Here is a 25,315-nt window from a genome sequence, read left to right as displayed (position 1 = left end):
AAAAAAAGCTTGCCCATGCCAGAGATCGACTAACTCGGGAACCTGTCGAAAAAAGCTTAGAAAAATTTCCTCTTTTCGACGACTAGATTCCAAACAAAGTCTTCTTTTGTGCGTCAAGCGCCATGGTGTGCAAACGACACATCCACTGAGCTACACAGAATTGAATTCATAAAGGTAAAAGAAAAGATTAAATATAAATAATGACAAAACAATAATAATGTGTGATAAATACATTACCAAAAGCCTCTACAAATAGAACACGAGAAAATTGATATGGTAACCTCCTATGTTTTCTTAGGACAAAAGATCACAGTAGAGGGTAATTGTAAAGAAGAAATTACACATGGAACTCAACTTGGTTGGATAGCCTTTAGAAAACATCATCAAGCGCTCAAAGGAAACATCCTATCCCAGTCTGCCTGAAAATAAAAATATTTGATAGTTGTATACTTGTGGAACATAGTGGGCAGAGATTGTGCAACATGAGGGAGAAATTGAATCTAGCAATTCAAAAGTTGAAAGAAGGAAAATCGCCTGGAATAGATGGTATGCAGATAAAACTTATAAGGAATATAGGTGATAAAGGTTTGGAAGTGTTATGGCAAATTATTAACGGAATTTATGAAGGACAAGAATTACCAGAGGAGTTTAGAAGATCAATTTTTATCACCATTCCAAAAAAAAAAAAAAGATGGGAGTTTTAGACTGTAACAATTTTAGAACAATAAGTCTTATAACTCACACAGCAAATATTCTGGTGCAAATAATTTTAGAGAGAAATAGGAATAAAATAGAAAAAGAAATGAATGAGGAACAGTTTGGATTCAGAACCAACAGAGGAACTAGACAGGCTATAACTTGTCTACGATTTACTGGGGAGAAAACACTAAACCATGGTGGAAAATTGTTTTTGGGATTTCTAGATTTTGAAAAGGCATTTGATACAGTGAAACATGAAAGGCTTTTTGACATTCTAGAAAATACTGATATTGACTCTTATGACTTGGAAATTTTAAAGAGATTATATTGGTCACAAATAGTGTCAGTATGTGTAAATGGAGAGGAAACAGGAGAATTCCCAGTGGAGAGAGGAGTCAGACAAGGATGCAAGTTATCGCCATTATTGTTTAACTTTTATAGTGAACAAATGTTTAGAGAGGCACTTGAGGATGTAGAAGAAGGAATAAAAATAAACGGAAGAATCATTAATAACTTAAGATATGCGGATGATGTAGTGGTGATAGCAGAAAGTGAAAATGGATTACAATCACATTATTCAAAGAATTGAAAACTCTTGTAAAGACTATGGACTAAGAATTAACACAAAAAAGACCAAGATAATGATAATGGATAGAAAAATAGGAGATAATGTAAACATAAGATGTGGAGGAAAGATTTTAGAAGTGGAAAGATTTCAATATTTAAGTAGCTGGATCTCCGAGAAAGGAACTTCAGAGTTGGACATTAGAAATAGAATAGGAAGCTAAATCGGCATTTATGGAAATGAAGAGAATTTTAATAAACAAGAACACTGAAATCGGCGTTAGAATTGGAATAGTTAAAGCAACAGTTTGGAGTATTGCAAGTTATGGAAGTGAGTCATGGACACTCAGAAAGTGAGATATGGAAAGAATCAATGCATTGGAAATGTGGTGTTATAGAAAGATGGAAAAGATTAGCTATACAGAAAGAATATCAAATCAAGACGTTTTAAGACGAGTTGGGATGGAAAGAACACTGCTAAAGAATATTATGCAAAGAAAGACCAGATTTGCAGGACATCTTCTGAGAGGTTCTTTGGAACATCTGAAAAGAACTATATTACAAGGGAAAGTTGAGGGGAAGAGAAGACGTGGAAGACCAACTAGAGATTGGTTTAATGACATTGTGGAATGGACTGGTTTAAGAATGATGGAAGCGACAGACAAAGAGAAATGGTGAAGAGCTGCTCATCTGCTTTAATCCTCTTACTATTCGATACTACCGGACGACAACGATACTCGTGGTCACGACATGTGGATGTGAAACCTGGATGGTGACTAAAAAATTGACCTGAAAAGATTCTTTTCAGATATATCTGAAAAGATTATTACTCGATCCTTACCGTTCCAGATAGAAAGCGCAATACTTGAATCAGAGCTCAGATTAGGATGTGAGATATAGCAGCTATTAAAAGATTCAAATAGCAAAAGGAATGGCAAGTCCTATTGCAAGAAGTAACACTCAAAAATCGACAAAGCTGATATCAGAATGGTATCACAGAGATGGAAAGAGAGCTACAGGAAGACCAAAGAGATGTTAACAGGATGAGATCAAAGAGATGGCCGGAATATAGGTCATAGAAAGGCTGAAGATAAGAATAAATGGAAGAATTTGGAGTTGAGGGAGCCTCGTTAAGCAGATGCTGAACGAGCTGCTGATGATGATATACTTTGTGGTCTGTAGGAAATTTGGCTTCTCACAGTGAATCTTGTCACTTCATGTAAGTCTGCAAAATAATATTACTGCTAATATTCTTATAATATGGCTGTAATAATATGCTCACTGGGTGCGATTATTGATTAATAATCTTTTACTGGAAGCGTCACTTGACTATTGAATCATATATCGCTACAGATGATTATTATATGCACATTAAAAAGGACAATTATAATTATGGGGGTATATGCATATCTTTCCACAAATCATCTTGGGTTTCCACACATCAAATGTATTTTGTCTGTTAATTGAACTTGTTTCTTAAATCTCTCTTTCTCCCTGCTTCACGAGAGTAGAAAACCACGCCATGATTCCACGAGGACGAATAATTCACCAAAGCTGTTATGTATATTCCTCACGTCATGATGAAATCTTAACTTATGCTTTGTCAAATCAAGCCATCATATCACCTTGTCCTTTCCAATGGGTTACTAATGTTAGCGCGAATGCTGTTAAAACACTTTTATTTTAAAAATACTGTTCGCAGAGAAATTACAAATTAAAAACATCAATAAAAACATTTCCACAGTACGATTACGTGAAACATTATAAGACCATTTTAGGAATGTAGATGTCTACCTATAATCTTGAGTAGGAAAGTTTATTGTAGCATTTATTGGTTGAGTCTGTCATCTGGAATTGGAAAGAGCAGTTTGAATTTTAATTTGATATTTTTGTTGCGTGTGACAGCTTTACTCTAGAAACCTTTGGTATGTCGTATTTTCAAAGTTGCTCGGTAGAGTATTTGAGAAGAGTGTGAAGGTTTTTTTGTGTGTGTGTGTGTTGTTATGCTGGCTTAATAATAATAAGATATAAGCATTGCTCGAAAGGATAAGGAATGCGTTAAGTCAAGTCGCGCCGCGAGCGGTATGATGTAGATTGTAATATAAAAGAAAAGTCATCGGAGTGGCCTCTATCTCTGTTTTGAGATAAAATTTTACTGCCTTTTGGGCAAGCACATTCATCTGTACAGTTACTTTAGTGTGACATCTGATTCTATGAATGAAAGTGACGGGGAATCTGCTACAGAGTGTACTAAGCTAATGTCCACGCATTGCGAAGAATCGCGTAACAATCCTCCAAGGCAGGTGGTGACTGCAGTTTGCAGAAGAATACGCCATTCAGGTCATGATCTGGCTACGGTATGATTTTCATTTATTTATTATTAATCAGGCACGGCAGTGGACTTCTTTGACATAACATATGCCCCAGCCCAGTAGCAGTCATACTTCAGTCATCGTCAAATAAATCATAAGACAACATGCCAGAAAAAATATGCTCCTTTCTTTCCTTAACCACGGCTTGACTCAATTTTTAGTTGTATCCTTGTTCTTTCTCTTCATACTATGCATTGAGCTAGGCTCGATTTATGTTGTAAAATCCCTTCAACCAGTCTCAATGGTAGTATACTACTTCTCAACTCTTTTTCCAAATCGCAAACCATGCTCCCTATCATATAATAATCATAATGTATCTGCGTGTTCAGTATTTGGTAGTCCTGATATGAGCCTATCACATTGGAGGGGCCACAATTTTTCACTTTGCAAAACAGGCAAACCAGTTGCAGAATATATATAATTCAAAGACTACAATAGTTTCATAACCTTATGTGCTTTAGCCAAAATTAAATTCAAAATTTAATGCTTATTTGTCTTTCTTTGCGTGTTTCTGAAACCCATGTGGCCCAATCATTTGCACAGTAGTTCAAGTGCACTTTGATCAAGACCATATACACCACTTATTCCTACTCATCATTCCTGAACTGATACTATGTCATAGCCATTTTTTATTGCTTATACTAACTGTGCATAATCAGTAAACATCTGTATATTCCCCATTAAATCATCCCTAATGGTAGTGTTCTTAATATACAAATGAAATAGTAGTATCCCAGGTGATTGCAACAAAAAGGATGGAGGTGTGAGGTGATACATCCTTGTATAGCCTCCAAGTTTCAACTTTATTTTTTCTGTGTTGTATGTCACAATCGCTATTAATAAGAATCAGTGTGACATGTTTATTACCCATTCCAAACCACATGAAGTTATACAGGGTGTTTCAAAATACCCATTACATACTTCTAAGGTATGTAGGGATCAGGATCAGCATTGCAATGGTACAGGTTGAAAATGTTCTTTTGTGTATACATCAAACAAAAGAACATAAACATCAGACACAGGATAAATTACATTTTAATTTCATAAACATCTACAAAAGATGCTTGAAGTTGCGACCACCAAGTCACATCATACATTACATCTGCATAGCAAGTTCTGGTGCACTCATTATTATTATTATTCGTGACACCTCCAAGGAGTCCAAAGACTCATCGCGGGAGGACACCTATACAACTGTCTCCATCACTACACCGAACCTCTCCTACCAATCATCTCCATCAATGCCATCTACCTCCCATCACCACAACTAGTATTTTTTCTCTGTAAATTGCGTGTGTTCTGAAGGGCCGATTTGTCTGTATGCAGGATGAAAAACCCCTAGTTTCCGGGAGAAAAAACCCTGCTACCTCCATATGAGATCGGCTAACTCACCTTCGATTGAAAAAGCGTGATGAGAATCGAACTTAGGCCTATTCCAATCGAAGGGCGCAATGTACCGTCGTTCTTCGAATTGCTCTACGGAGGCACTTCTTTCAAAAATGCCTGGTATGATTTGGATCTCAACTGATGTAGTCAGTATCCTTGCCAACAAATCTTCTACTGACTCCACATAGGATTGGTACATGCGACATCATTTGGCCCCAGACAAAAAATAATTCAATGAAGTTAAGTCCAGTGAATGTGCTGGCCATGCTGTTCGGCCACCTCTGGCAATCCATCGCTCACCAAATGTTTGAGTTAATATCAGACCACGTGAAAAGTGTGGTAGCACACCATCATGTTGAAACTGCATGTGTTGCCTAATGTGCAACAGCACATCTTCCAACAACTGTGGCTGTGTCTCTTGCAGGAACATCAGGTACATGGGCCATTCATGTGTTCATGTGGGGGTGGAAGAAGATATGGTCTGATCCAGTCGTCACCAGTGATGCCTGCCAGATATTGATGGTAAACTTATCTGGAATCCATGGCAGTGAGTGATGTGAGGGTTGTTCCTGTACCAAATGAGATTATTTTCACAGTTCCACATGCCTTTCCTAGTGAATACAGCTTCACTGGTGAAGAGTACCAGTTTTCTAAATTGAGGATTTTCTACACGTTTGCTGAACTACCTACAGAACCCAATCTATGGTTCAAAATCAGTTGAACCCAGTGTGTGAACCTTCTGATGCCAGAACGGGTGAAGCTGATTGGCATGCACACTCCCCCAGGTGCTGGAGTGAGGGACACCCATGGTGTGTGCAATGCCATGCGTATTCACAGAAAGGTTCTCCTCAACCCAACAAAGCAGTTCCTCCTCAAAATATGAAGTATGCCGAGTACTTGGAGCTCCACAGTGCCTGTCGGCGTTGAAGGAACCTGTTTTCTGCTACCACTGTTTGATGTAGTTGGACAATGTGGGAAACTGTGTGTTCAATGAGCAGACAGCCCTCCCCTTACATTGAGCTTCACCAAACATTAACATCGTGTTGGCATATTCAGCATTCGTGTAATTTGCCATTTTGTATTAATATGATGTGCATCAGTGTGACACTGCATAATCATCACTAGGGAGAGGATTTTTATGGTTTCAAGATGAACTCAACCTAAGGGTGTGTCCAAACTGTTGATTGTGAGGGATGCTGCCAAAATGAGTCAAGTTTGTTGTGGTTGAATTCATGATAAAATTACATAAACATCCTTTCCCTAGTCACCACAAACCACCTGCTGATGTTAATGTTCTGATCAATACCAGTGGCTGAGCTCATGTCAGCACAGACCCAGAAATGTTTTCAACCTGTACCATTGTGACTGCATGTTTGGTGACATGGGTTGCTAATCAAAACCTGATCTACCCTTAACCCCCCCCCCCCCATACCCCCCCATAATGGGTATTCTGACTAAATTTAACACACATGAACCACAGTAGTAGGTTTTTTATTACGTAAATATTTCGTCCTAGGTATCTTAGGACATCATCAGTACAGTAGAACAATACTGGGAATGACACCAAGGATAGGGTGCGTACGTACAATGGAATCCAAATTGTATGCAGTGGCGCCTTGCGGCCTGAACTTAAATTAAATTGAATTAAATTAATTAAATTAAATTAAATTAAATTAAATTAAATTGAATTAAATTAATTAAATTAAATTAAAATTAAATTATGATTAAGTTATTTTTACACAATTTTGTATGACAATTTCCCATACTTTAGGGATAGCAAGAACATCATTGCGGTTTAGATTTGGACTATGAAGTAGGGCTTCAGCACTTTCTTTATATAAGCGTTCGTATTCATATGAAGATCTGTGTAGGAGTTTTGTCTTTTCCCAGTGGATCTTGTGGTTTGGGTTTTTTAACTCTGTGTTGAGTGAGGCTTGATTTTTGGGTTTGATGAGGCAGACATGGTCTTGATGTTCTGAAATGTGTTTAAAAACTGATCTGCCTGTCTGTCCATAATAAGAGAGTTTACAGGAGCATGAAACCTCGTATACACCAAATAGGTGAAAGTTTGTCTTTAGGCGAAGGCAACAAGTTGTGGATCTGGTTGATGGGTTTGTAGGTGGCAGCAAGATTGTATTTCTATATAATTTTCGAGAGCCGTTCAGAGATGCCTTTGATATAAGGTATGGGAATCCTATGGGCTTGTTCTTGTCTAGGTTGATGCGTGGAGAAGTTGCTGATGATTTTTTGAGTTGTTTTGAGATTGTATCCATTTAGAGTGGCTGTGTTTTTGATTATTTCCAATTCTTGTTTTAGAGAATCCTCGGAGGAGCAAAATATGTGTGCTCTGGTTACCAATGATTTAACGATGATGCCAAATTTTTGAGACAGATGATGAGCAGAAGTATGGTGAATGTAGCGACCTGAAAATGTCAGCTTGCGATAGACAGAGGTGGAGATGGAACCGTCTTCTTTTCTTTGGATATGTAAATCTAGAAAGGGGATGCCCTGTGGGGATTCTTTTTCTAATGTAAATTTGAATGTGTGGATGAAGAAGGTTGATTTTATCATCATCATCATCAAATTCCTGCCATGTACCCTCAAGGGGTGTACAGGATATGACAGTACTACATGAAAAAATTACATCATTACTAACTTCCTATCTACAATTTTCCTCCAAATCAGTCTGTTTCTTGTCAAGACTTCAACATTATCAGATCTTATATTTCTATCGTCTAAGGCACTTTGTACCGTATCAATCCACCTATATCTTGGTCTTCCTCTGGGTCGTTTTCCTGCCAACCTGGCAGAGAATACTTGTTTTGCTAATCTTTCCTCTCCCATTCTATTTAAGTGACCATACCACCTGAGATTAGCTCTGCTAACGCATTCCTGGATGCTGACAATGTCAAGTTCTTTCCTAATATCCTCATTTTTAATATGATATTGCCATTGATGCCATCTATTCATGCCTCTAATCTTTCTCAGGACTCTCATATCTGCGGTCGCTCGTCTTTGGTCAAGTGTTTTACTTCTGACCCAGCTCTCAGATCCATAAGTTAAAACTGGTTTGATCACTGTCTTGTATACAGCTAATTTAGTGTTCCAACTAATTTCTCTCTTATTCAATATGAATTTATTCAGTTGACTTCCTACCATACCAGCTTTGCTGATTCTGTTGTCTATTTCTATATTTAATTTACCATCTTCAGTAAAAATCATGCCTAAGTAGCTGAAATGTTTTACTTGTTCCACAGGTTCTCCATTCACAACACAATTGACATTTTCAATGATTCTGCCTATTTTCATTGTCTTTGTCTTTTTATTGCTGAGCTTCATACCATATCTATTACAACAGCTATTCAATTTAGTCAGAGAATCTTGCAGACTTGTAGCGGATTTATTTAGAAGTATAACATCATCCCCATAAAGCAAAGAGCTGACATTAACATGTCCAATTTTGATATCAGGTTTAATACCACTTTCCTTCATAATGTGATCCATATAGATAATGAATAACAGAGAGGATAATGTACATCCTTGTCTCACACCAGATTTAACATTAAACCATCTTCCTGTACTTCCTTCAATTCTAACTGCTGACTTACAACTTAAATAAAGACTAAGTATTGCTTGATATAATGCCCCATTGACACCATATAACTGCAGTGTATTGAATAGCTTCTCTCTTGGCACCTTGTCATATGCCTTTTCCAAATCGACAAAATTTAAATACAGATCTTTGTTATATTCCCATGCTTTCTCGACTATTTGTTATAAAGTGAAGATCTGATTCTGACAGCCTGTATTTGGCCTGAATCCAGCTTGTTCTTCACCAAGCTTTTCTTCCACAATTCTTCTCAACCGTTTCTCAAGTATACTGGCATAAATCTTGCCTAGAACACTTCAGTAGGGATATAGCTCTGTAATTCTCACATTCAGTTTTATTTCCCTTCTTATATATGGGTACTATTAGAGCTCTACTCCAATCATCAGGAATTCATCCCTCTGTCCAGGCCTTCTGAACTATGCAGTGCAGCCACTGGAAGACTTTTATACCACCATACTTCAGCATTTCTGGTCGAATATCATCTACTCCTGCTGCCTTTCCACATTTCAAGCCTTTGATGGCTTTTTCTACTTCAAGTATGGATATGTATTCCTGACTGCATGCCTGGTCAGTGTTTTTTATCACTGTGCTGTCATTACTGCTTGTTTCATTTAGCAGTTTTTCAAAGTAATTACTCCATACTTAAAGGATGTCTTTTTCTCCTGTTTTCATGTCACCTTTATCATCTCTAACTCCTTTTTACAGCACTCTTTCCTCCATTCCTAAGCTTCTTCAACAACCTCCAGAATATTTTGCCACCTTCTTGATATTTATTTTCTATATTCTTGCCAAAGTCCTCCCATGACTTTTGTTTAGCTAGTTTTGCACAGTGTTTAGCTTTCTTACATTTGTCTCTGTATTCTGTAAGAGTAAAAGCTGACTTATTTGCCTGGAACTTTTGATATGCTTTCTTCTTTTCCTTCACTGCCTCTTTAACTTCCTGTGTCCACCAGGGAGTTCTGATTTTTTTATCCTTATACACAACCTCACCATATGCCTCTCTGGCAGAATCAATCAATGTTTTCTTCAGAGTTTGCCACTGAATCTCCAAGGTTTGATTCCTGTTCTCAAACTCTTTCATTTTCTTTTCAATAATCTTTCTGTATTTTAGTCTACAGTTCACATCTGAGAACTGCTCAACTTTTATTCGCTTTAAAACTTTCTTACATGTTATTTTTTCGATTTGAAATTCAATTTTATCCTGCTCAAGACTAAATAGTGATCACTTCGAATTTCAAATCCTCTGTACACTCTGGTGTCCTGCACTAGGGAGAAAACATCACCATCAACAATAACATAGTCAATGAGACTTTTCTTATTCCTAGCCTCTTCTCTCCATGTGAATTTGTGCACATTTTTATGTTGGAACATGGTGTTAGTAATAACCAGTCTATGTCCTGAGCAGAAATCCAACAGATATTTGCCATTATTATTAGCTTTGCTCTTTTCTCCAAATTTTTCCAAAATATTTTTGTATGTCTCACAATCATTTCCTACTCTGCTATTTAGATCCCCAACAAGGACCAACTTTTCGTTTTTCATTGTGTCAGTTGCTTTTTCTAAAGCCTCAAAAAATTCCTCCACTTCTACCTTAGTAGAACCTTCTGTGGGACCATAGGCACAAATAAGTCTCATTGTCCAGTTCCCCATTTTCATATTTGCCCACATTACTCTACTTGAGACTGACTGCCATTCAAGAAGATTAGCCTTGTATTTTGTGTTGAATACTATGGCTACTCCTTCTTTTTCTTGATTGTCATTGCCTGAATATAACATTTTGTATTTATTGCTCAGAAAGATCTTACCAGTTTTTGTCTTTTTTGTTTCAGTCACTCCTATTATGTCGATCTGGTACTTATCTAATTCCTCAGCTAGCTCCATTTCTTTGCCATTCAGGCTTCTTACGTTGATAGTACTGATCTTTAACTCTGGTGATGTTGAGTTGGGGTTTGTTTTCAGATTTGTTCCAGTAGCTGACTTTTCGCTGTTTGCCCTGGTTCCCTGGCGAAAACAACAGGGGCCTTGTTTAACAGGGCGACGCCCCAGCCGGCATGAAATTTTGTCATGTTGTACCGTCATTTTTTATTTTCTTTTAACCAATAAGAATACAATTTGGTCGGCTAAATCCCAAATTGCCAGCCCATCCTCATTCGTTCAGTATCAAAGTAGATACTCAACAGGGTGCACCACGAGAAGATGAGGATTGGACATTAGGTCAGAAGCCCTGGTCGGTTCTCCGCATTCCTTTATAGTCTATGTGGAGGTCTCCTCTCAGTTATACACTGAATTAGCTCTTGTTCAGAATGACTCCAGACTTCTGTGTTCATTCTGTGTATACAAGTTATCAAGATATCGATATATTAATATCGAAGATATCATCGACATATCGAAGCCAGAGTTTTGGTTTGGGTTTAAACGTGAGAATTTTTTCTTCAAGATGTTCTATAAACAGGTCTACCAAGTTGGGTGACAAGGGGGATCCCCGTTGCTGTTCCCTCCTCTTGCTTGTAGATTTTTCCTTTCTATGTGAAGTAACCAGAAGTGATAACAAATTTGAAAAGTTCAACAATATCTGACGGAAATTTTTGATTTAACAGGTCTACAGTTTCATTATGGGGAATATTGGTGAAGAGAGAGACAATGTCGAAGCTGATTAGTGCGTCAGTTTTCAGCAGCTGAAAGGCTTTTATTTTAGCGTGAAATTCTGTGGAATTTTTTATTGAAGAGGTTGAATGGCCTATGTGGGGACGGAGAAGGTTGGATAAGAATTTTGATAACTTTTAGGGCTGCTAATTGAATCAACGACAGGTCTGAGTGGGGCGTCGTTCTTGTGAAGCTTGGGTAAACCGTATATTCTTGGGTAAACTTGGGTAAACTGTTACGCAAATTGGAGCAGATGGGAATGGATATTAAATTGGTGATATGGATAGGAGAATAGCTCAGGGAGAGATACCATAAGGTGGTGTATGGAGGAGCCGAGTCCAGAATGAGGCAGGTGACCAGTGGTGTGCCTCAAGGCTCTGTGCTTGGGCCAATGTTGTTTAATTTGTATATAAATGATATAGGAAACGGCTTAAAGGGAGATATTCAGTTGTTTGCTGATGATGCAAAGTTGTGTAGTGCAATAAAAAATCAAGCTGATGTTGAAAGTTTGCAGGAGGATTTAAATAAGCTGGTAAAATGGGCAAAAGAAAATGGATGTCAGTTCAATGTGGAAAAGTGTAAAGTCATGCATTTTGGGATTAAAAGATTACCAGCTGTGTACTACATCGATGGAAAGGTACTCCAAGAGGTTGATGAGGCTAGGGACTTAGGGGTATTGGTAGATAGGGAGATGAAGTTCAGAGGACACATTGCTAAGGTGTCCAAGATTGCACATAGGATTACTTGGTTGTTGAGGAACACACTGACATCCAGAGATAAAGAGGTTATTATTCCCCTTTATAAAGCATTGATACTTCCACATTTGGATTACTGTGCTCAGGTCTGGTCACCTGGATTCCTTGGAGATGAGGAGGCTGTGGAGAGGGTTCAGAGAAGAGTGACCAAGTTGGTGAGTGATATAAAAAATGCTCCCTACATTGATAGATTGAGAGCTTGTGGATTGCAGAGATTGGTTGATAGGCGAAGAAGAGGGGATATGATAGAAACATTCAAATTACTAAAAGGTTTTTATAGGATTGATGCAGGGGAAATGTTTCAGCTGTGTGAAAGTGATGGAAGAACAAGAGGTCATCTCTGGAAATTAAAGAAGAGTGTGGTTAACAAAGGTGTCAGAACAAGGTTTTTTGCCTGGAGGGTGGTGAATGAGTGGAATTCATTGCCTGACTTAGTTGTGAGCTCTTCGTCTGTAAATGAATTCAAGAAGAGATATGACAGATATTGTTTTGCTAGTTTGGGTCTCCCGCGATGAGTCTACTGACTCCATGGAGATACCCGTAATAATAATAATAATAATAATAATTCTGGGAGGTCTAGCATGGTATGTTTTGAGTTTTTTTTAGTTTATATAATCAGATGGTATTCTGAAACACCTTTTATATTATATTAACCCACATTATAACAGCCTCAAGATATTTTCCAAGTTCAGTATGACACAGTTGTCATACTTGAACCTCACAAATATCATATTGTAAAATATATGCGACTTACTAAGATAAACTCTTCCGTATCAAGGCTATGTGTTCTGTGTATACAAGTTTCATATCTTTAATCATCTACTCCTGAATTCTGGGACTGTAACTTTTCTGTGATTTTAGCAAAGTCTACAGGAATATTAACTGGTATGTTACTTATTTGTTCCAAAACAAATTACATGTCTTATAATTATGGTTTTATCTTCATGCAGTAGAACTCGGACTCTTTCCTTCTTCCATTGGCACTGTGCCCAAGTTTCACTCAGAATAAAGAACTATGTCAGATGTATAACAGCTGCCTTTGCATATGCATATTCCATTCAGTTTCACTGTCATGTTTGCACAGAGATTTTATTGGATATTATATCATTTCTTTGTGTAGAAGAGTTCAGTTATTCAAGTATTGCTTTTGCCAGCATTGCCTTCATACTGTCTGCATTTGCAAAGTTTTTTGTTCAGTAAACTTTTTTGTGTTTTACTTGATATGTAATGGAAACGTTTTGTGGGATTTTCCATTCTACTTAGTTAATTTTTTTTCCATAATCCAGTTTTCTTTTTATACCATGCTTGTCAATTTTTTGGTTTGCACTCTTATACTACTCATGTATCACTTCACCATTATGTTATTAGATGGAAACCTCCATAGAGTTTCCTACTAGACTATCACGGAAGTTCTATCTTTCACACAATAACTATCTCTCTCTTTAAACGCAATCACTAATAAAACATTCTTGACCAACTCTGGCAATCATTCTTCATGCAAAAACTCCTCAGATCCTCATTAACCACACTCTTGAACACCCTCCAGGGATGATTCCATGTTCTCTTGTCCTGTTGTGTATGAAAAAAAAAAACCTTCAGCATCTTTTTATATCTTTCTTTTCTGCTTATCAATTGAACTTATAACCATAAACCTTCTATCTGTTTTTCATAGCAAGCACTCAACCATCCAATCACTGGTTTGGTAACTCATCTCTTTGCCCTTTCCAAAATACTTCCACTTCCCAAGGAAACTCAACAAACTTCAGCATCTGAATCTGTGCACAGTAGTCCATATGTGGCTATCAAAGCCTTATAAAGAGGAATAATAAGCTTATCTCTTCTTGTCAGCATGTATTATTATTATTTATTATTACATGACACCTCCCAAGGAGTCAAAGGACTCATTGTGGGAAGGTATTCTATTCTTCTACACTACACACATCTCAGCATTTCCACTAAATTCTCCAGCTGCACGCTTAACTATCTACTGCCTACCACCACCAAAAATAGTATTTTTAGTCTGTAAAATTGCATGCGAGAGAAAAACCCTACTACCTTCATATGAGATCGGCTAACTCACCTTCATTTGAAAAAGCCCATATAAAAATTCCTCTTGTATAATATGCATATAAAAATACTTATGCATATTATATTGATGGAAAGAGATTGGTGAGGCTAGGGATATGAAGTTCAAGAGCCTGTTATAAAAGTCAACAAAACAACTCATAGGATCACTTGGACATCAAAGTGCCTCTGTAGTACAACTGGAAGAACAAAGGAATTATTGCACCCTTTGAATGAAAAAAAAAAGACCCAGGTGCAATAATTCCTTTGTTCTTCCAGTTGTACTACGGAGACACTTTGATGTCCAAGTGATCCTATATGTCGTTTAGTAGACTTTTATAATAGGCTCTTGAACTTCATATCCCTAGCCTTATTAATCTCTTTCCATCAATATAATATGCATATAAGTATTTTCATCCCTAAGTGTATAACTTTTACACTTCACTGCATCCATTAAACTAACAAGCAATCATTATTATATCAGTATGTTTTAAATCAGCCTACAGGATGTCTACATCTTTATTAATCATTACTGTACCTAATTTTGCATCTTGAGTAAACAACTGGATATTCTTTCTCAAATCATGACTGCTGATATTTAATATGTGCCTTAATAACACCAGTCATGATTTGAGAAAGAATATCCAGTGCAAATGGGAAAAGTGCAAATCCCTGTGGTACTATACTAGTCACTTGCTTTCTCTTGGATTCATTTCTGCATGTTATGATCATACCATCTTCTTTATCTGTAACACCAGCTTCATGCCCATCTCACTTTGCTCCAATTTATATAAGAATTATACCTCTAATTGTATAAGTAGAAGTTCCTATCATTCATCAAAAAATAATTCACTCAAATTTTAGATAATCTTCTTGAGGTTAGGAGAGTGTTCATTAATGTTTCTGACTTTTAAAATAGTCATTCTGATTTGTAATATCCTATATACAGATATCAGTTTTCTTCTGTCTAATTCTTTGTGAAGTGATCCAAAACATGGTCATCCAGTCTTGTTATACCATAATGATAGCAGTAAATGTATTTCTTATGTTGACTAAGGCAGATGTTAATATCTTTCTGTCTTTAATTGGCCAAGTTACAGACATCATAGAGTACTTCATACACTGCTGTTAGCGATGAGTTTTCTCCTTGGTGATTAGATTATGGTTGGCAGTTTGTGAACACAGTGGGAAGGTTATATTTATTTAGTATTAGTATTTTTCAGATGTACTCAAATATATGGAATGGGAATAATAGTTTGGTCTTTTGTATTAATTGAGGGGAAAGTGGGCATTTCAGTATTTTATATATAGATTTGCCCCTTTCCATTCTTACAAATTATTGGAAGTGCAGTAATACCTTCTCTCTCCTTTGGAAAAATTTTATGGATCATTTTGAAATAAAGCACTTAATGCAGCTACTCTCAAATCTGTGTTCTGGCTGCTGGGGATGAATGTCCATGTGACCAAATGGCAACCACAAGAGTTGCCACAATTAACTTATATAAACATCAATCACTCAACAACACACTTCACATTAAAAAAATCAAATTACTACTGCCCTTTTTTTAATATACTAGTCGCATATCTTTCAAATGGTTCACTATACTTTTCCATTTATAAAAAGCCACTACACACACTGGAAGATATTTGCATAAATGAACACACACACCACTGTTATCTGGCATAACAATATTATTATTATTATAAGCAACTCCAAGGGGTCCTTCAACTCATTGAGGGAGGCCCTAAACATCATAACTAGAACTATCCAACATTTGTGCAGTATCTATCATACTTTGCTTTGAACCCATTCACAGACATGGCACCCACAACAGACTCTGGCAACCTATTCCACTTATTCACCACTATCCAAGCAAAAAATCTAGTTCTAACGCCCTTGCTAACTACACTCTTACTTAGTTTTCATGGATGGCCCCTAGTTCTCTCACCACCAGACCTTCTGAAAAATTTCCTCTGAATTAATCTTATAAAAACTCTCTCAGTAATTTGTCTCAATAATAATATTTGCTCTTTGATGCCTATCATCCAGAGGCAAGTGATCATCTTGGTCACTCGCCTCTGGATGCTCTCCTCCTCATCAACCAAGAAACCCTGGTGCCCAGATTTGCGTGCGGTAGTAAGGATGGGGTCTTATCAAGGCTCTATAATGAGGAACAATAACCTGCTTATCTCTGCTTGTCAAAGTATTCTTCACTAGCCAAGTGATCTGATGAGCTGTTTTAGCCACTTTTGCTATGCATCATCATCATCATCATACGTATCGAGGATTTAGGTCTAGTATGGCCTGTTCCGGCCTTAGAAGTCATCGTTTAAGAGGACGTCCTGGTTTTCTTTTTCCTAATGGCTTGTACTTTAAGGCTTGTTTTGGTAATCTTTCTGTTTTCATTCTTTGAACGTTTCTGTTTTCATTCTTTGAACAATAACTCCTGATATGCTGATCAGTAGGTAATTTACTATATCAGTCTTGGTACCTCCTTTATGCAATAGAACTATTTTCCCTTCTTTCCACTTCCTTGGGACTAACCTAGAGCTGAGATTTAGATTAAACATTATGATTAAGGGCACTGACAGTTCCCTCGCCGCTTCACATAAAACTCAAGCTGGTATGCCATCCAATCTCACAGCTGGTAAATAGTGGATGATCTTCAAGGCTGGTACGGCCACGTTTAAACTTGGCAGCTCATTTCTTAATTGTCAAAAATGAAGGAGATGAGTGCCCATAAACTTTTATGAACTTTGAATGAATTTCTTTTGCCATTAAACCTTCTTTTAGAAAGAATTTTATAACCGCACGATACTCAATTTTATCCATTTCAAGGGATACAGACAACAAACACTTTTGCTTTAGACAGTTGTATTAACCAAACTACTTGATGGAACGACTTGCAATTTCACATTGATGCTTATGACAGATGTACCAACTAAGAAAAAAAAATCTTGCTGATGGTGTTGCCATCTATGGTTGAGGCGAAGAAATTTTCAGACCACCCTTGTATAATGTATTTGAGAGACTTTAGGGTCAGCAATGGTAATGAAATGTTTTCTTAATCTCAACAGATTTAGTTGCATTAATTTGCCTAAAATTTGGGAATGTTCGATTTAGATGAACTACAACCTAACAACTATTATAACTTCTGTGTATACAATTAATTTTAGAAGGCACCAACTTAGGACATTGCCTTTTGTCCATCACAGTATCAGTTTCCTCCACTCATTGCTTTTTTATAGTGATAAGTAGTCATTCTCCGAAGATATCAATGTTAGTTAGCTAATAAATATCTTTATTATCAGTTGTTTTGGTATTATGTAATGCCATTAAAGCATAATGAAAATGTCCATTGCCTAAGTCAGTCCAGAAGAGGCAAAACAATGCCACTACTCAAAAGAGGCTGTGATGTTTTCAGTTATGGACCAAGCACTAAATCTGCAGTTATGGTTTAAGAATTGAAGAGATTGGTTTAGGAATAGAATTCACAATTTGGTAAATATTATTATTATTATATGGGTGTCTCCATGGAGTCAGAAGACTCATTGCAGAAGACAAATTATTCACACAGTACCTTTTTATACCTTTCTTTAATTTCATTCGCTGATGAAGCACTCATAACCACCTCTGGCAACCAATTCTGCCATTCGCCACCCTCCAAACAAAAAATCTAGTCCTAACACCCTTGCTAACCACCACTCTTATGTAAGTTTAATGGGTAACTCCTGGTTCTCTCTCTTCTTGTCATGTACTGAAAAAAGTCTAGTGTCAATCCTGCAAAACCTCTTTAATAACTTGTGTATGCTTCTATAATGTCTCCTCTTGTTTCCCTATCAGCTAGTATTTGAAGCCTACAGACCTTTAATCTATTCTTACAGGAAGCATTCCCTAGACCTGCCATAACCTTTGTCACTAGCTCTGGATCCTCTCACCACTTCTTCATTCCCATGGAATCCAGGTGAGTTGATCTGCATGCAGTAGTCCAAATGTGACCTTTTTAATAAACCCTTATGAAGAGAAACAATAACCTCCTTATCTGTTCTTGTCGGTGTGTTCTTCAACAACCACATAATCTGATGTACTATTTTGGCTGCCTTTGTGATATGCCTTCTGAACTTCAACTTCCTGTCCACAATTACCCCAAAGTCCCTTACCTCAATCAATATAAGATTCTATATATGTCAGCATGATTTTTTTTTTTTTTTTTTACACATCTCTGTGGACTCAAAGACCTATTTGTTGTGTTTATTCTCATCACAAACATCATTTACTGATAAAGACCATTCTCTCCCCACCAAGCAAAGATTCCAGTCTTCACACCCTTGTTAACTGCTGTTATGCAATTTCCAGATATGAACCTGTGTTTTGTCATTTTCTGTCATGTATCAAAAAGTCTTCAGTGTGAATCCTATACAACTACTACCTCACTAACTTCTTCATTTCTACCATTATCTCCCTTTTCCCTCCTATCAGCTGGCTTTTGTAACCTATAAACCTTTAGTCTATCCTCATAGGGATAAATTAAAGATGCCAAGAAATTATATTCTTGGTTTCATCCTTTATCCAAGTGTAAGCAAAGTTTGCACATGAAATAACTTCATGACTGGATTACTTGTATGTAGAGGCTGATGACTTTACATCAATTGCCTTAGTATCTCATAATGCAATGCACATATCCTTACGGACATGTATAATGCTATGCATTATGTGAAGGGCCACTACCTTACGGACATGGATATATAATGCATAGCATTATATATCCATAAGGATATGTGCATTGCATCATGGGAGGGAAAACCAAAGATCATCTGAGGAAGCTGACTAAAGATATGATCAGAAAGCATTTGATTACATGTTCTTCACATGGCATGGGGTTAGTGAATGGTATAAGCTGCCAGTAGGTATAGTGTGTGTTTTCATTGAATGCTTTCAAGGAGAAGTGTATGACAGGTGTGTAGGCATTATGTAACCTGTTGAGGACCCTCTCTTCCCCTTGAGATGCCTTTTGTTTTTTTGTATTACTCCTACATGAGGCTGCAAAGCCTGTAACAAATAAATGCCATGTGTGTGGAGAGAGATTAAGAGAAAAGTAATCTGTCAATGTTCTTGATGAGTTGGAGGTTGTTTTTGGAGAATACGTTATGGGGGGAAAGCTGTTCCACAGAAACAAAACCGATATTGAAAAAAATGAATTGTGGTTCTTTGTGTTAGCAGTTCAACTGTAAAAGGATGTTGGGCAGCTGTTGCTCATTTTATTGTAGTTTTAGCAGAAATGGGGTCATAATGGATGTTGGTTTTGCTGAACATCACCCATGGAAATATCTGTAGAAGTTGACTGTTTATGAAACAGTGACTGGAGTGAGAGAGAGAGAGAGAGAGAGAGAGAGAGTGTCAAAGAAAGAGAAATTGATTATCCAAACTGTCTTCTTCCAAACAGCCTCAAGAATTTTCAGCGATGTTTTAAGTATACCACTCCAAATATTGAGTATGGTATTCTAAGGTTGGGCAGATTTGGTATTTGTACATTGTCAATAGATGAAACTAATGTTTCTGATTGAAAAAAGGATACCCAAGTTTTTTTTTCCCATTTAGGGGTGAAAGTATAAAGGAAAAAGAATTTGTGGAATTATAAAACTTATGATTATAATTGTTTTAGAAACTACGTTGATTTTATTACCTTAGATGGAAGAAAAATGAGTAATTTGTGGCAGCTAGTTAAGACATTTGTTAAGCAGCATTGATAAATGAGTGAAAAAAATAGAGATTTTGAGTGAAATGGATGACTAGGGAAGTCCAACTGAAATTGCATATGAAAAATAGTATGGGAAAAAAGGCAAAAAAGAGAGGTAGCAGGAGCAGTAGTATGAGGAATACAAGGCTCAAGCCAGGAAAGTGAGTAATACCATTCTCATCTCATCTCATCTCATTATATGAATGAGTGCTATTGCAAAGACCTTTAATCTGAATCAGAGTTCTTTCATCATGTGACTGGGGGAAGAAATGATCAGTGTGACCTAGAGCTGTTTATTGATAACTTTATTATTGTATTTCATCCTGGTAAATAGGTTTTATTGCTGGAGGAATAGGAAGAGAGTGAAGATCATAAGTGAATATAGAGAACATTTTTGAATACCAAGTATTCAAGATATCAGTAAGGTGAGACTGGATGAAACTTTTCAAAATATTTTAAATGTGCTAAGTAACTTAGTGTCATTGACCTATTATAATTATCATCCTATGACCTCATGGAGTCACAGACTCATCTTAGAGATCCCTTTTCTCATACACACACAGCTCATCATGCCATGCCTTAAACACATTAAATTCTCTGCAGACACCATGCTCTCAGGCAATGCATTCCAATCATTCACAACTTTCCATGCAAAAAAATCTGCTTCTCATGACCTCCTTATACAGCTTCCAAGGAGGACCTCTTGTTCTCCCCCAATCTTCCACAATTTTATGGAAAACCAACACTAATCTTATAACAACCCCTTGCTAACTTGCACATCCTTATCATAACACCCCTCTTCTTCCTATCCACTAGACTGCATTGTCTCAGATTTCTTCATATTCAACATTCCAGGCATCAGAAGCTATTTTGGTCAATCGCCTCTGGACCCTCTTCAACATCTCTTCATCATTTTGAAAACCAGGTGACTATATCTGTGCACACTAGTCCATATCTGGCTACAATGAAACCAGAATCTCCTTACTTCTACAAGTGCCCTCCTAATCATTGCCAGAATTCATTGTGTTGTCTTCAATATGTCCTCTAAATTTCAGATCCTTATCCACCATCACCCCAGGTGATGGTGGATAAGGATATAAGGTAATGGCCAAGGGCCACTGATTCAAATTTCAATCAGTGGTCCTTTTTTTTCAAATTTCAAAACCCAGATTGGTTTTGAAATTTGAGGTCTCATCAGTGGGAGCGACCCAGAAGAGATACCAAGCTTGAAGTAATGCAGAAGTCATATAATTCCCATATACAAGTGGTCAAAAAGTGTCGCACCTTATTAGTAAAATACTCTGGATTAGGGCTAGTTGTTGAAAGTTTTTCACATGGTTATACTATAAGTTAAAGATGCCAAGAAATTATATTCCTTTATCAAAATAAATTGGAATGAGTTTGATGGGCGAAAGGATTTATACAAGATTTATACAAGGCCTGCATTTGAATGGATTTGGTGTGCGGAGACTGGAAAAAGTGTTGCTGAATGAAGTGAAAATGGATGTGCAGAACCAGGGAAACTAGAACTACCAAGGAGGGGGAGAAGTGGATATGCAGACATCAGTGAGACAGTTGAGTGTAAGAATGTATATAATCTACCCGAGCCAGTACTAAGGACAAGAAATCGGAATGGGATAGTTAGAATAACGCATCAAGATAGGGATGGAACAAAGGGACCTCTGCATTTCATGTATACTAATGCCAGGAGTATTAGGAACAAGAAGGAAGAATTTTTGGCCTTGATTGGCTCTTCCTGGCCACAGGTTATTGGCATTAGTGAAACATGGCTGACAGAAGATGATATAGTTAGGGGGATAGAATGTGTAGGTTATAGTGTGTTTAGGAGGGACAGAGAGAATAAAATGGGGGGAGGAGTGTTATTGATGATAGCTGATGAACTACAGCCAAGGAGAATTGAAGTTGTATTGCAGGATAGTGAAAAGAGCTCATTTTGAGGCTTTGTTGTGAGATTGGGACTGGCAGAACAAAATATACAGTTGGGTGCTATAGACCAGGTGATGGAATAGATGGTGGAGATAGTATGCATAAACAAATTGATGAAATGAGTTGAAGGAGGGTAATTATTATGGGTGATTTCAATTATGGTAACATTGATTGCAAGGAGGAGAGGACACGTGAGGAAGGAAATTGATTTTATTCAATTATTAAGGGATAACTATCTGAGGCAGCATGTAATTGAAAATACTAGGGGTTTGAGAGTGCTTGACCTGGTAATAGCATCTGAGAATTTGACTGTAATGAATATGACCATGTTGCCACCTATTGGTGAGAGTGATCATAAGGTCTTGACCTGGGAGGTGGCTAATGGTGTGAAATTTTCGATTAAGACAGGGTATATGTGGAATTACCTTGCTGGCAAGTATGACAAGCTTAGGAGATTGCTTGGATCAGTGCCATGGCATGTAAAACTGCAAGGGCTGGATGTCGATAGAGCATGGGAAGTGGTCAAGGAGCATTTACAGGAGGTTATGGCTGATTGTATACCTAGGGTCCGAATAGTAAAACAAGTAAGGGTTAAATAGATGAATAACACTATTAAGCTTGAGCTGCAACAAAAGAAACAACTGTGGAGGGAATTTAAAGAGAAAGGTGACCTGTAGGCACACGAACGGTATAAAGCACAGGCCAGAAGGGTAATGAGTGTGGTAAAAAAAGCAAAAGTGGATTATGAAAGGAAACTAGCTATGCAAGCTAAAGAGAATCCCAAATTTCTTTCAATATGCTGCAAGCAAAAAAAAAAAACTGTAAACGGCAGAACGATTGTAAGGAATGCCGATGGAAAGGAGGTCACTGAATCAGTTGATATAGTGGAATTACTGAGCGAGCACTTTGCAAGAGTATATCATCCAGGTGGTGACATTGAAAAAATGAAAGAACCATTAGTTATTTGGGAATTGTGATGAATGAAGTGGAGGTGAATAGTCTATTGCAGAACCTTAATGTGAATACATCTGTGGGATTGGATGGTATTCTGGCACAGGTCTTACGTGAAGCGGCTAAAGAATTATCAGTGCCCTTGACCATGTTGTTTAATCTGAGTCTTGGGTCTGGTTTAGTCCCGAAGGTGTGGAAAGAGGGGAAAATAGTTCCACTGCATAAAGGTGGATCCAAGACTACTGTTGCAAATTACCGACCGATCAGGAGTCATTGTCAAGGTCTTGGAGAAAGTAGTCAAGGGAAAAATACAGGAATGGATTGATGAAAATGAGATACTGTACGGGGAGACAGCATGGCTTTGTGAAGGGTAGATCATGCCTCAGTAACTTGCTCAAGTTTTATAAGACAGTGACGGCTGAACTGGATAAGGGTAATGGGTTTACAGTGATACTGCTGGACCTGGCTAAGGCATTTGACAGGATACCACGTGGAATTCTAATCAGAAAACTTCAACATATGGGAATGGATATAGGGTTGTTGAGATGGATAGGTGGGTGGTTGATGAAGAGATATCAGAGAGTAGTTCATTCAGGAGTAGAGTCCAAAAGATGGCCTGTGATTAGTGGTGTGCTGCAGGGTTCTGTTCTTGGACCACTGCTGTTTAATTTGTTCATTAACGATATAGGGAAGGATCTAAGAGGAACAGTTCATTTGTTCGCTGATGATGCAAAGTTGGGTAGGGCAATAGTGAATGTAGAAGATGTCAAAATCTTGCAGGACTACTTGGATAGATTGGAGTTGTGGGCTGAGGAGAATGGATGTCAGTTTAATGTGATAACATGTAAGGTTATGCATTTTGGGGTGAAAAGATTAGCAGCAGTACACCACATTGGTGGAACTGTACTCCAGGAGATTGATGAGGCCAGGGACTTGGGAGTGTTGGTGGATAGGGAGATGAAGTTTAGGGGGCACATTGCAAAACTGGCTAAATCAGCTCATCAACTCACTTGGTTGTTGAAAAATACTTTGACGAGCAGAGACAAGTAAGTTATTGTACCTCTGTACTGAGCCTTGATAAGACCTCATCTTGACTAATGTGCCCAGATTTGGTCACCTAGGTTTCTTCTTGATGGGGAGGAGGTGGAGAGGATCCAGAGGCGAGTGACCAAGATGATAGCAGGTCTATGGAATGAACCTTATGATAACAGGAAAATCAGAAAATCCATATGAATTTAAAGTAGCATGTATACATTCTGCCGTGGCATTTTCTAGTTCTGCAAGATCTACAAAAATCATACATGGTTCAGTGAGCTCAACTTTTATGTGAATAACTAAAACACTTTTTTTCTATAATAGCAGACAAATTGACAATTATCGATTCGTCTGCTATTATAGAAATTTCGCATTTTTTTTCATTTATTTTTGAGAATATTTCTAATTTTATTCGTTTAGAAATATGTTCAACTATTCTAATTCATGAGAATCTAGAATGCAATGATAATCTTAGAACAATATCATTTTTAATTTGGAGCTCGATTAAATCTGGCAAATCAGACATTGGTCGATTTCTCTTCACCAAACTATAAACAGAATTAAACATTTTTGACGTTATCAAAATTTCTTTTTCATTTAGTTTGTAAATTAAATTTGGTTATAGATTTGCAACATTCTTCATTTATTTTTATGATTTTATTATGAGCAAATGATTCATTATGTTTGGATAACATTTTACGCAAAGATGCGGTTCTTGAGTCTGTAATCTTTCCATTCAGTTCCATTTTCATTTCTACCCATTCATTTGATGACAAACAACTTTTTTCTCCTTCAACTTAAATTTTTATATTTTGAGCAAATACTACATCCTAATTTACCATTTTTAACTTCTAACCACTTATACATACTGCGTTTTGAAATGCGATGCTTACTTCTCGTTCCAGCAATCAGGTAAATTATTTTCTTTTTCTCCTCCAACTTGTTGCATATTCATTAAATCAGTGTGCATATTATCTTCAAACTTCATCTTTGACTTCATTTTCAACAGCAGTAGAATCAGCAGAATCACTTTTCATTTTTTTTTCCCAAACAAATTTAATATAATCAATTTCACTGTCTTTTCATGTTTCACGGGTAAAAATACTTTTACAATTATAAAAATAAAATTTGCTGAATCTACAGTTTTTAAATTTATTATTATTTTTAAATTTTAAGCACAAACAACTGTTATACATCAGTGTACTGATGAACACAGAACTAATGTCCAGTGGAACAACCCGCTGATGACAGTTTTACGAACATCTGATTGTCTAGTGGTTTTATCATACGATTGCATATAGAGGGTTGAAACAATAATTCCAAATAATCTATACATTGCCGAATAGACTAATTTTTGTTAGGTTACTGAACGAGTTTGTGGCTTAATATATTTCAAAAAATTGTTTTTTTTTAAAAAATAAAAAGTAAAGAAGAAGAACAAGGGACTCTCAAATTTGAGAAAAATTTAACAAAGGGCTTGCCCCAGCCCATTATAGCTCACCACTGACTGTATAGATATGTGTTGTAAGTAATATGGACACCTGCAGAACA

General features: G+C 37.1%; 1 protein-coding gene across 2 annotated transcripts in view; it reads left to right on the top strand.

Moving 5' to 3' along the window:
• Nucleotides 1–3,199: 3,199 nt before the first annotated feature.
• Nucleotides 3,200–25,315, top strand: part of Psn (presenilin) — a 180,086-nt gene continuing 157,970 nt past the window's right edge. Inside the window, exon 1 of one of the 2 annotated variants that reach the window (XM_090398665.1) lies at nt 3,200–3,620. In XM_090398665.1, coding sequence (XP_090254791.1) covers nt 3,477–3,620 — 144 coding nt within the window. In that variant the 5' untranslated portion in view covers nt 3,200–3,476. The remainder of the gene's footprint in view (nt 3,621–25,315) is intronic. The other variant, XM_090398664.1, reaches the window with a different exon arrangement.

Source organism: Typopeltis vanoorti, chromosome 10 (assembly GCF_054136105.1).
Source record: "Typopeltis vanoorti isolate ZY-2024b chromosome 10, IOZ_Tvanoo_1.0, whole genome shotgun sequence".
Lineage (NCBI taxonomy): Eukaryota > Metazoa > Arthropoda > Arachnida > Uropygi > Thelyphonidae > Typopeltis > Typopeltis vanoorti.
Note: the sequence above shows the minus strand (reverse complement) of the source record. Positions and strands in the feature narration are given on the sequence as shown.